The sequence below is a fragment of the Festucalex cinctus genome, chromosome 9, assembly GCF_051991245.1.
Source record: "Festucalex cinctus isolate MCC-2025b chromosome 9, RoL_Fcin_1.0, whole genome shotgun sequence".
NCBI classification, from domain to species: domain Eukaryota; kingdom Metazoa; phylum Chordata; class Actinopteri; order Syngnathiformes; family Syngnathidae; genus Festucalex; species Festucalex cinctus.
Window position 1 is genome coordinate 27,091,607 of NC_135419.1, and position 13,527 is coordinate 27,105,133.

The window sequence follows — 13,527 nt, forward strand, 5'->3', positions numbered from 1 at the left end:
CCGAGTCGGCCTCGTGTTTGTGTGAGTGAGTAAGTGGAGGGGGAGAAAAAAAAAAAAAAAAGACCACACGGATGTATCAAGCAACAAATCTTGAGCCTGCGTAAAGTTGAACTGTATAGAATGTGCCACCGACGATCTTGCCAATCTGTCAGCTTTATGAGATCGTCAACACATTAAAGTTCTTAACGATCTAATAGCGTCATATCTATATCGCCCACCCCTAGTAGGGCCTATGTATATATGTATGTATGTACTGTATGTATGTATGTATATACACTGACCAGCTTTTGTTATTAGTCAGTTTATTATCAAAGACATTACCATATGAGCTGAGAATCGGTTCGCCCGTAGCTTCATGGCCAAAATGCCCCCCCCCGCCCCCCCCCCCCCAAAAAAAAAAAAAAAAAAAACAACACTCACTGCTGAAGCTACACACTACTTATAATAGATCGGGCTACACCTTGAGTCATTTATAACATTCACTTTCCAAATATTTTTATGGACAGATCAGCTATTTGCTCACCGTAGTTTAACAGCATTCAGAATATGGAGCTTGAGCATTTATTTACACCTGTACATAGACATTGACGGTCAGTCAAAGCAACCTGTCAAAATCAAACTTTGACATTGTAGCAATTGAAAACTCAACAAATGATATCTTTATTCATATGCTGAAAGATGTTAATCTCTTGGCTCAGTGTGTGCACGTGTGTACTCTGTGTCTGTTTCTACAGGTGGGAGCTGTAGAATGCAGGTGCAGCATAGCTCTGTGTTCCCAACATGAACGGTGATAGAACATGGCTGGTAGTGAGGAAAGGCAGCTGGACCAGGCTGCCTGCAGAAGGGTGATGGTGGCCTGATGCATAGCCCGTGTGCATGGCGAGATGCCCGCTGATTGGAGGGGATGGGCTGAGTGGACTGAGGTTCCCCAGAGCACCTCCTATTCCTCCCCCAGTCCCGGCTGTGCCTCCCGCGCCGGTGGGAGCAGAAGTGTCTGCGCCCGGGTTCTGTTTCTTCCACTTTGTCCGGCGGTTCTGGAACCAGATCTTAACCTGGGTCTCAGTTAGAGAGAGTGACAGTGCCAGGTTGAGCCGCTCACACACAGACAGGTACCTTGTCGACTTGAACTTGTTTTCCAGTGCAACCAACTGCTCATAGGTGAAGGCAGTACGAGCTCGACGGGGTTTTCCTGACTTGGAGTCTGAGCCTGAACGTTTCCTCTTAGGTTTTCCTTGTGGGCCTTGGCCCCCATTGGGCTGCACATTGGCGATTTGGCCTGCAGGGCCTCTTCTGGGGCTCTTTGTCTGTTTAGTCGGGTCCTGGACGTTTTGATGGTCAACATCTCTGATCCCACCAAAGTGCAGCGCTGAACTGCTCTCCTCGCTGCTGTAGGAACCATCTGGTGCCTCTGAATCTGGGGTACAATTTCTGTGGAGGTCATCCTCATCTGGACTTCTATACCCAAAGTTTTCTGAAACATATGACAATGAAGATTCGGGATTATATATTATGAGGTAATACTACTTTCAAATGTCTAATGTAAGAGTAAATGCATATATGTTGGATGTTATACAGCAGTGGTGTCAAACATAAGGCCCGCGGACTGGATCAGGCCCGCAAAGGGGTTTAATCCGGCCTGCGAGATGATTTTGTAAAGTTTAAAAAAATATATATAATGTTGGACTGTTTAATCGGCCGGCCACAATCAAAATAAATGAAATTTGTAATTTCACAAGCAGTCCTCAGATGAGCAATAAAACTTGTATGGGGGAATTGTCCTTCCTGGATGTCATTATTTTACACACAATTTAAAGTTACGGTTTGTTATTATTATTATTATTATTAGGGCCCGAGCAGCTACCACTGCGAGGTCCCTATTGTTTTTCGATCGGATTATTAGGGCCCGAGCAGCGGCGGCACCGGCGGCGGTGCCGCTGCGAGGCCCTATTGTTTTTGAAGGAATTCTTATTCGGGCCCGAGCAGCGACCGCTGCGAGGTCCCTATTGCTCCTGAAGGAATTCTTATTATTAGGGCCCGAGCAGCGGCGGCGGCGGTGCCTCTGCGAGGCCCTATTGTTTTTGTAGGAATTCTTCTTCTTATTAGGGCCCGAGCAGCGACCGCTGCAGGGTCCCTATTGTTTTTGTAAAAATTCTTCTTCTTCTTCTTCTTCTTCTTCTTCTTCTTCTTCTTCTTCTTCTTCTTCTTCTTCTTCTTCTTCTTCTTCTTCTTCTTCTTCTTCTTCTTCTTCTTCTTCTTCTTTATTCTCCGCAAACGATCGCATTTTTGAGGACCTAAACATTTACGAAAACTCACCGAAATTTGCACACTCTTCGGGCCCGGCGAAAAATTTGATATTCTGACGTTGTCATAACAATGTTACTTTATAGCGCCACCTAGCATAAAAAAATAAAAAACAATCTCGGCACATTTGACCTAGAGCTACGAAAATTGGCAGGCACTTGTAGCACCCCGGGACGCACAAAAGGTCAATTGGGACCATGTAGCGAAAATGTACAGGAAGTGAGCTATGAATTTTTGAATGTCCAATTTTGGCCCATTTTTACGGAGCCCCTATGGTGACATGGTAGAAAGAAAAAAAAACTTTGCGTTCCCTCGCAAAATATTTTGTGTTCCCTCGCAAAGATTGCGAGGGAACGCAATCTTTTCGATCGAACGCAAAGTTTGTTCACATGGAAGATGACCCGGAAGTGTTTACGGCGCAGCGAAGGTGACATGGCAGGCGAAAAAAAATACAAAATTGTGTTCCCTCGCAAAACAACTTTGCGTTCGATCGAAAAGATTGCGTTCCCTCGCAATCTTTGCGAGAGAACGCAAAGTTTTTTGCGAGGGCACGCAATCTTTGCGTTCCCTCGCAATCTTTGTGAGGGAACGCAAAATGTTTTGCGAGGGAACGCAAAGGTTTTGTTTTTTCCTACCATGTCACGTTAGGGGCTCCGTAATTTTTGCACATTCACTGTGGTCATACTTTCCCCCCTTTGCAAACAGTTTTAATCCGATTGACTTCAAACTTGGCATGTATCATCTCAAGACCTGAGACAACAACTGGCCAAAATATCTTGACTTTTCGGAATACTATATGACGGGGGCGGGGCATCAAATATTGCCTTTAAAATTTCATTTGTCCAGTCAGACAAAATGCTTAACTCCCATGTACAAGCTCCAAAAAATCTAAAACTTGTCATACAACTTAACAGTCACGGCCTGAAAACATCTATTTAATAAAATTCAGTTATACATATAGCACCACCTAGTGGTGACAATAAATGTCATACTTTACGTTTTTAGCTACTGTGCCAAGTAGGGGTGTGCTCAAAATATCGATACGGCAATATATCGTTGCGGGCCTCATTACAATACACGTATCGATACGCAGGTGTCAGAATCGATATTGCTCGTTAACTTTAAATTGGCAGTTAACTTTTGCCTTTGCAGCTTGCATTGTACCTAAAAAATAAAAACCAGCAGCGTCTTTGAAGTTAATTGCCTTCAATTAATGAAAAATATCACACCAGTGATTGGACACTGTGTCATGCTTAGAAAAATTAAAGCAGAGGAAGAATATCAACATTTATTATAAACTTAACATTGCACATGTGTCTTAATATACCAATTTTCGTATATTTTGTTTAAAAAATGAAATACAATGTGTTACATGAAAAAAAAATGCCCCAAATATTTCGAAATAAGCACATTTTAGAGCTGTAATTTTAATACTTTGATATTTTTACTCATATCGGCTCATGCCTATTAATACGTTTTCCCGGTGGGTCTGTGAAAACTGCTCCTTGCTCTGCAGTGCGTGCACATTTAGACCAGGCATGCCGCTTTGTGGTAAACCAGAAGAGCTACTAACAATTTTTTTTGTCATCCAGCATAATAAACATATCCTTTAGGTATACATATGACTGTTATTATAAAATGCAATTAAATGAATGTGAAATATCGGGATACGTATCGCCTTGAAGGTCAAGTATTGGGATACATATGCATCGCGATACGTATCGAATCGTGACGCCTGTATTGTGATACGTATCGTATTGTTAGGTTGGCAGCAATACCCAGCCCTCGTGCCAAGCTCGTTGAAGGGATCCAATTAAAAATTGGTCAGAAAAGTCTTAACATGTTGATCATGCCCCACACCGAATATTGTAACTTTTCGCCAAAGGGTGTGGCCGTTACGGTGCCGCAAAGTCTGAAGATTTTTCGTGACAATAAAAGCTGCATTAACTTGACCCAGATGATCCTAGCTTCCCAAATTTTCACACAATTGATGAGAGTCCAGCCCTTAACTCATCTACAAACTTGTATTTCATCTTACTGATAGCGCCACCTACTTGCGATTTTTTTTCTTAGGATTTTTCTTCAATGTTTTTCTCCAACCACGTTAACTGGACCTACCTCATATTTTCTCAGATGAGGGTTTCCGCCTTCATGATGTCACAACATGAAGTTAGTGAGTTTTCGGGAATCGCTGTTGGCGTGGCTAAGCACTGTTCGCCAAGAAAACAACGCCACTTTTGAGGGTCTAAACTGGCACAGAAACACATGAAACTTGGCACACACATCTGGCCTGGTAAAATGAGCAATATTTTATCGTAGAATGTGCTATTTTTCCAAAAATGACTCAATAGCGCCCCCTAGAAATTTTTAACGAAGCAGTCCCGCTTGTACGTTTAAGCAAGATCTATGAATATTTTTAGGTGTATGAGGGAGCCCAAGACCTACAAAAAAGTCTCTTGGACCTATATGCTAAAATGAACAGGAAGTGAGCTACGAATTTTTCAATGTCACATTTTTTACGATTTTAGCACATTTACAGTGGGAGTACTTTTACCCACTTCTCCTACACGTTTCATCTGAGTGACTTCAAATTTGACCTGGACCATGTCAAGACCTGAGCCAACGACAGGGGGAAAAATCCTGACTTTTCGAAATACTATATGATGAGGGCGGGGCATCAAAATTTGTATTTTGCAATGAAAAAGGATATGCTAAATAACTCCCAAGTACATACTCCAAAAAATCCCAAACTTGACATGTATGTTTATAGTCAAGGCCTGAAGCTATCTCTCTGACAACATTCAGTTATATATGCAGTGCCACCTAGCCCTTGAGGCATGAAAAAAAAAATACCCCACTTACGGTATTTTTACAAAAATTGTAAACTCATTCTAAGTGTGATAACTAAGTCATTTATGAATATTCTTTTACTTTCCACCACTCAAAATGTTCACTGGTATCAGACCGATCCAAACATACGTACTTTTTTATTTTTAGGGCCCGAGCAGTGACCGCTGCGAGGTCCCTATTGTTTTTGTAAAAATTATTATTATTATTATTAGGGCCCGAGCAGCGACCGCTGCTAGGTCCCTATTGTTTTTGTAAAAATTATTAGGGCCCGAGCAGCGACCGCTGCGAGGTCCCTATTGTTTTTGTAAAAATTATTATTATTATTATTATTATTATTAAGGCCCGAGCAGCGACCGCTGCGAGGTCCCTATTGTTTTTGTAAAAATTATTATTAGGGCCCGAGCAGCGACCGCTGCGAGGTCCCTATTGTTTTTGTAAAAATTATTATTATTAGGGCCCGAGCAGCAACCGCTGCGAGGTCCCTATTGTTTTTGTAAAAATTATTATTATTATTATTATTATTATTATTAGGGCCCGAGCAGCGACCGCTGCGAGGTCCCTATTGTTTTTCGTTCGAATGATTATTAGGGCCCGAGCAGCGACCGCTGCGAGGTCCCTATTGTTTTTGTAAAAATTATTATTATTATTATTATTATTATTATTATTATTATTATTATTATTCTTTATTCTCCGCAAACGATCACGATTTTGGGTACCTAAACATTCACGAAAACTCACCAAACTTTGCACACTCCTCAGGCCCGGCGAAAAATTTGATATTATGAAGTCGTCATAACAACACGACTCTATAGCGCCCCCTAGCATAGAAAAATAAAAACCAAGCCCGGCACGTTTGAGCTAGAGCAACAAAAATTGGCAGGCACGTGTAGCACCCCGAGACGCACAAAAAAGTCTATTGGGACCATGTAGCTAGAATGTACAGGAAATGAGCTATGAATTTTTTTATGTCCAATTTTGGCCTATTTTGGCACATTCACTGTGGTCATGCTTTTTCCCCCTTTGCAAACATTTTTCATCCAATTGACTTCAAACTTGGCATTTATCATCTCAAGACCTGAGAGAAAAACTGGGCTAAACATCTTGCCTTTTTGAAATACTATATGACGGGGGCGGGGCATCAAATATTGCCTTTAAAATTTCATTTGTCCAGAAAGAGCAAATGCTTAATAACTCCCATGTTCAAGCTCCAAAAAATCTCAAACTTCTCAGGCAACGTAATAGTCACGGCCTGAAAACATCTATATGATAAAATTCAGTTATACATATAGCGCCACCTAGTGGTTACAATAAATGTCATACTTTACGTTTTTAGCTACTGTGCTGAGCTTGTTGAAGGGATCCATTTGAAAATTGGTCAGAAAAGGCTTAAGATGTTCATCATGCCCCACACCGAATATTGTAACTTTTCGCCAAAGGGCGTGGCCGCTACGGTGATGCAAAGTCTGAAGATTTTTCGTGAAAATAAAAGCTGCATTAACTTGACCGAGATGATCCTATCTTCTCAAAATTTCACACATTTGATGAGAGTCCAGCCCTAAAGACATCTACTGACTTATATTTCATCTAACTGATAGCGCCACCTAGTGGCAATTTTTTTTATTACGAATTTTCTTCTACGTTTTTCTCCAAACACGTTAACTGGACCTACCTCATATTTGCTCAGATGAGGGTTTCGGCCTTCATGATGTCACAACACGAAGTTTGTGAGTTTTCGCGAATTGCTGTGGGTGTGGCTAAGCGCTGTTCGCCAAGAAAACAACGCCAGTTTTGAGGGTCTAAACATGCACAGAAACTCATGAAACTTGGCACACACATCTGGCCTGGTAAAATGAGCAATATTTTATTGTTGATTGTGCTATTTTTACAAAAATGACTCAATAGCGCCCCCTAGAAGTTTTTAACGAAGCAGCCCCGGTTGTACGTTTAAGCAAGAACGACGAATATTTTTAGGTGTATGAGGGAGCCCAAGACCTACAATAAAGTCTCTTGGACCCATATGCTAAAATGAACAGGAAGTGAGCTACGAATTTTTGAATGTCCCATTTTTGACAATTTTTGCACATTCACAGGGCGCAGACTTTTGCCCACTTCTCCTACACGTTTCATCTGACTGAGTTAAGACTTGACCTGGACCATGTCAAGACCTGAGCCAACGACAGGGGGAAAAATCTTGACCTTTCGAAATACTATATGTTGAAGGCGGGGCATCAAAATTTGTGTTTCGCACTGAAAAAGGATATGCTTAATAACTCCCCGGTACATGCTCCAAAAAATCCCAAACTTGACATGTATGTTTATCGTCAAGGCCTGAAGCTATCTCTATGACAACATTCAGTTATATATGCAGCGCCACCGAGCCCTTGAGGCATGAAAAAAAAATACCCCACATACGGTATTTTGTACAAAAAATGTAAACTCATTCTAAGTGTGATAACTAAGTCATTTATGAATATTCTTTTAGTTTCCACCACTCAAAATGTTCACTGGCATCAGACTTATCCAAACATATATATATTTGTATTTATTTTTGATAGCCTCTGTGGACATTAAAAGCAATATCGTGAATGAAGGATATGCTTAATAACTCCACGGTACATGCTCCAAAAAAAATCCCACACTTGACATGTATGCTTATAATCAAGGCCTGAAGGTATCTCGATGACAACATTCAGTTATAAATACAGCGCCACCTAGCCCTTGAGGCTTATATAAAAAAAAAAACCCACATACGGTATTTTGTACAAAAAAATGTAAACTCATTCTAAGTGTGATGACTAAGTCATTTATGAATATTCTTTTAGTTTCCACCACTCAAATTGTTCACTGGCTTCACACCGATCCAAACGTATGTACGTTTCCATTTTGTTTTATTCATTTTTGATTGCCCCTTTGGACAATAAAAGTAACATTGTGCAATGAGTACAACGAGCGATGATGTATATATACACTTTTACAAAAAATACCAATCAGGGCAACTCATTGCCTAAAAATAAAAAAGGACGCTGATTTTTGCAGGTCTTAACAATCACCAAAACCCGTTGAGCTTGACAGACACTGGCAAAAAAAATATTCTACATGTAAATGTTTATTATGCCATTTTCAAAGAAATTTTGCTTCCAATATGCCAGTACCCCAACGTGCCAGTACCCTAACGTGCAAGTACCCCAACGTGCAAGGACTCCAACGTGGCCCGGGCTGCGAGGGCCCTTTATAGCTGCTCGCAGCTCTAGTTATTATTATTATTATTATTATTATTATTATTATTATTCTCCGTAAACGATCGCATTTTTGAGGACCTAAACATTCACGAAAACTCACCAAACTTTGCACACTCCTCAGGCCCGGCGAAAAATTTTATATTATGAAGTCGTCATAACAACGCGACTCTATAGCGCCCCCTAGCGTAGAAAAATAAAAACCAAGCCTGGCACGTTTGAGCTAGAGCAACGAAAATTGGCAGGCACGTGTAGCACCCCGAGACGCACAAAAAAGTCTATTGGGACCATGTAGCTAAAATGTACAGGAAATGAGCTATGAATTTTTTTATGTCCAATTTTGGCCTATTTTGGCACATTCACTGTGGTCATGCTTTTTCCCCCTCTGCAAACATTTTTCATCCAATTCATATCAAACTTGGCATTTATCATCTCAAGACCTGAGAGAACAACTGGGCAAAAAGTCTTGCCTTTTAGAAATACTATATGATGGGGGCGGGGCATCAAATATTGTCTTTAAAATTTCATTTTCATCCAGAAAGAGCAAATGCTTAATAACTCCCATGTTCAAGCTCCAAAAAATCTCAAACTTCTCAGGCAACGTAATAGTCACGGCCTGAAAACATCTATATGATAAAATTCAGTTATACATATAGCACCACCTAGTGGTAACAATAAATGTCATACTTTACGTTTTTAGCTACTGCGCTGAGCTCGTTGAAGGGATCCAGTTGAAAGTTGGTCAGAAAATCCTTAAGATGTTGATCATGCCCCACACCGAATATTGTAACTTTTCGCCAAAGGGCGTGGCCGCTACGGTGCCGCAAAGTCTGAAGATTTTTCGTGACAATAAAAGCTGCATGAACTTGACCGAGATGATCCTATCTTCTCAAAATTTCACACATTTGATGAGAGTCAAGCCCTCAAGACATCTACGAACTTATATTTCATCTTACTGATAGCGCCACCTAGTGGCAATTTTTTTTCTTACGAATTTTCTTGTACATTTTTCTCTAAACACGTTAACTGGACCAACCTCATATTTGCTCAGATGAGGGTTTCGGCCTTCATGATGTCACAACACGAAGTTTGTGAGTTTTCGCGAATCACTGTGGGCGTGGCTAAGCACTGTTCGCCAAGAAAACAACGCCAGTTTTGATGGTCTAAACATGCGCAGAAACTCATGAAACTTGGCACACACATCTGGCCTGGCAAAATGAGCAATATTTTATCATGTATTGTCCTATTTTTACAAAAATGACTCAATAGCGCCCCCTAGAAATTTTTAACGAAGCAGCCCCGATTGTACGTTTAAGCAAGATCTACGAAATTTTTTAGGTGTATGAGGGAGCCAAAGACCTACAAAAAAGTCTCTTGGACCCATATGCTAAAATGAACAGGAAGTGAGCTACGAATTTTTGAATGTCCCATTTTTGACGATTTTTGCACATTTTCAGGGGGGATACTTTTGCCCACTTCTCCTACACGTTTTATCCGACTGACTTATGACTTGACCTGGACCATGCCAAGACCTGAGCCAACAACAGACGGAAAATTCTTGACTTTTGGAAATACTATATGATGAGGGCGGGGCATCAAAATTTGTGTTTCGCACTGAAAAAGGATATGCTTAATAACTCCCCGATACATGCTCCAAAAAATCCCAAACTTGACATGTATGTTTATTGTCAAGGCCTGAAGGTATCTCTATGACAACATTCAGTTATATATGCAGCGCCACCTAGCCCTTGAGGCATGAAAAAAAAATACCCCACTTACGGTATTTTGTACAAAAAATGTAAACTCATTCTATGTGTGATAACTAAGTCATTTATGAATATTCTTTTAGTTTCCACCACTCAAAATGTTCACTGGCATCAGACTTATCCAAACATATATATATTTTTATTTATTTTTGATTGCCTCTATGGACATTAAAAGCAATATCGTGAATGAAGGCTATGCTGAATAACTCCCAGGTACATGCTCCAAAAAATCCCATACTTGAAATGTATATTTATAGTCAAGGCCTGAAGGTATCTCTATGACAAAATTCAGTTATAAATACAGCGCCACCTAGTCCTTGAGGCATAAAAAAAAAAATGCCTCACTTACGGTATTTTTGCAAAAATTGTAAACTCATTGTAAGTGTGATAACTAAGTCATTTATGAATATTCTTTTACTTTCCACCACTCAATCTGTTCACTGGTATCAGACCGATCCAAACATACATATTTTTTATTTAGTTTTTTTTTTTTTTTTTTGATCGCCTCTATGGACAATAAAAGCAACATTGTGCAATGAGTACGAGCGATGATGTGTGTATATATACTTTTACGAAAAATACCAATCAGGGCAACTCATTGCCTAAAAATAAAAAAAAAGACGCTGATTTTTGCAGATCTTAACAATCACCAAAACCCATTGAGCTTGACACACTCATCACACCTGGCAAAAAAATAAAAAATCTACATGTTTATCATGCCATTTTCAAAGAAATTCTGCTTCCAATGTGCCAGTACCCCAATGTGCAAGTTCCCCAACGTGCAAGTACCCCAACGTGGCCCGGGCTGCGAGGGCCCTTTATAGCTGCTCGCAGCTCTAGTTAGGGCCCGAGCAGCGACCGCTGCGAGGTCCCTATTGTTTTTCGTTCGAATTATTATTATTATTATTATTATTATTATTATTATTATTATTATTATTATTATTATTCTCCGTAAACGATCGCATTTTTGAGGACCTAAACATTCACGAAAACTCACCAAACTTTGCACACTCCTCAGGCCCGGCGAAAAATTTTATATTATGAAGTCGTCATAACAACGCGACTCTATAGCGCCCCCTAGCGTAGAAAAATAAAAACCAAGCCTGGCACGTTTGAGCTAGAGCAACGAAAATTGGCAGGCACGTGTAGCACCCCGAGACGCACAAAAAAGTCTATTGGGACCATGTAGCTAAAATGTACAGGAAATGAGCTATGAATTTTTTTATGTCCAATTTTGGCCTATTTTGGCACATTCACTGTGGTCATGCTTTTTCCCCCTCTGCAAACATTTTTCATCCAATTCATATCAAACTTGGCATTTATCATCTCAAGACCTGAGAGAACAACTGGACAAAAAGTCTTGCCTTTTAGAAATACTATATGATGGGGGCGGGGCATCAAATATTGTCTTTAAAATTTCATTTGTCCAGAAAGAGCAAATGCTTAATAACTCCCATGTTCAAGCTCCAAAAAATCTCAAACTTCTCAGGCAACGTAATAGTCACGGCCTGAAAACATCTATATGATAAAATTCAGTTATACATATAGCACCACCTAGTGGTAACAATAAATGTCATACTTTACGTTTTTAGCTACTGCGCTGAGCTCGTTGAAGGGATCCAGTTGAAAGTTGGTCAGAAAATCCTTAAGATGTTGATCATGCCCCACACCGAATATTGTAACTTTTCGCCAAAGGGCGTGGCCGCTACGGTGCCGCAAAGTCTGAAGATTTTTCGTGACAATAAAAGCTGCATGAACTTGACCGAGATGATCCTATCTTCTCAAAATTTCACACATTTGATGAGAGTCAAGCTCTAAAGACATCTACGAACTTATATTTCATCTTACTGATAGCGCCACCTAGTGGCAATTTTTTTTCTTACGAATTTTCTTGTACATTTTTCTCCAAACACGTTAACTGGACCAACCTCATATTTGCTCAGATGAGGGTTTCGGCCTTCATGATGTCACAACACGAAGTTTGTGAGTTTTCGCGAATTGCTGTGGGTGTGGCTAAGCGCTGTTCGCCAAGAAAACAACGCCAGTTTTGAGGGTCTAAACATGCACAGAAACTCATGAACCTTGGCACACACATCTGGCCTGGTAAAATTAGCAATATTTTATTGATGATTGTGCTATTTTTACAGAAATTACTCAATAGCGCCCCCTCGAAATTTTTAACGAAGCAGCCCCGGTTGTGCGTTTAAGCAAGATCTACGAAAATTTTTAGGTGTATGAGGGAGCCCAAGACCTACAAAAAAGTCTCTTGGACCCATATGCTAAAATGAACAGGAAGTGAGCTACGAATTTTTGAATGTCCCATTTTTGACGATTTTTGCACATTCACAGGGGGCAGACTTTTGCCCACTTCTCCTACACGTTTCATCCGACTGAGTTAAGACTTGGCCTGGACCATGTCAAGACCTGAGCCAACGACAGGGGGAAAAATTTTGACTTTTCGAAATACTATATGATGAGGGCGGGGCATCAAAATTTGTGTTTCGCAATGAAAAAGGATATGCTTGATAACTCCCCGGTACATGCTCCAAAAATTCCCAAACTTGACATGTATGTTTATCGTCAAGGCCTGAAGTTATCTCTATGACAACATTTAGTTATATATGCAGCGCCACCTAGCCCTTGAGGCATGAAAAAAAAATACCCCACATACGGTATTTTGTACAAAAAATGTAAACTCATTCTAAGTGTGATAACTAAGTCATTTATGAATATTCTTTTAGTTTCTACCACCCAAAATGTTCACTGGCATCAGACTTATCCAAACATATATATATTTTTATTTATTTTTGATAGCCTCTATGGACATTAAAAGCAATATCGTGAATGAAGGATATGCTTAATAACTCCACGGTACATGCTCAAAAAAAAATCCCACACTTGACATGTATGCTTATGATCAAGGCCTGAAGGTATCTCTATGACAACATTCAATTATAATTACAGCGCCACCTAGCCCTTGAGGCTTATATAAAAAAATAAATAAAAAATACCCCACATACGGTATTTTGTATAAAAAATGTAAACTCATTCTAAGTGTGATAACTAAGTCATTTATGAATATTCTTTTAGTTTCCACCACTCAAATTGTTCACTCGCTTCACACCGATCCTAACGTATGTACGTTTCCATTTTGTTTTATTCATTTTTGATTGCCCCTTTGGACAATAAAAGTAACATTGTGCAATGAGTACAACGAGCGATGATGTGTATATACACTTTTACAAAAAATACCAATCAGGGCAACTCATTGCCTAAAAATAAAAAAAGACGCTGATTTTTGCAGGTCTTAAGAATCACCAAAACCCGTTGAGCTTGACACACACACTGGCAAAAAAATATTCTACATGTAAACG

The 13,527-nt window shown here is 40.0% G+C and overlaps 2 protein-coding genes across 9 annotated transcripts in view; one reads left to right on the forward strand and one right to left on the reverse strand.

Annotated features, from left to right (window-relative positions):
• Positions 1-1,778, forward strand: part of uvssa (UV-stimulated scaffold protein A) — a 320,621-nt gene extending 318,843 nt beyond the window's left edge. For all 8 annotated transcript variants that reach the window (XM_077532508.1, XM_077532506.1, XM_077532505.1 and 5 more), the window contains one exon: positions 735-1,778. Coding sequence is in view for 1 of the 8 variants with exons in the window: in XM_077532512.1 (XP_077388638.1) it covers positions 735-784 (50 nt within the window). In the remaining 7 variants the exon portion in view is untranslated. The remainder of the gene's footprint in view (positions 1-734) is intronic.
• nkx1.2lb (NK1 transcription factor related 2-like,b) overlaps positions 422-13,527 on the reverse strand; it is a 139,366-nt gene continuing 126,260 nt past the window's right edge. The window contains exon 3 of the mRNA XM_077532514.1: positions 422-1,471. Within this exon, the coding sequence (XP_077388640.1) occupies positions 729-1,471 (743 nt within the window). The 3' untranslated portion in view covers positions 422-728. The remainder of the gene's footprint in view (positions 1,472-13,527) is intronic.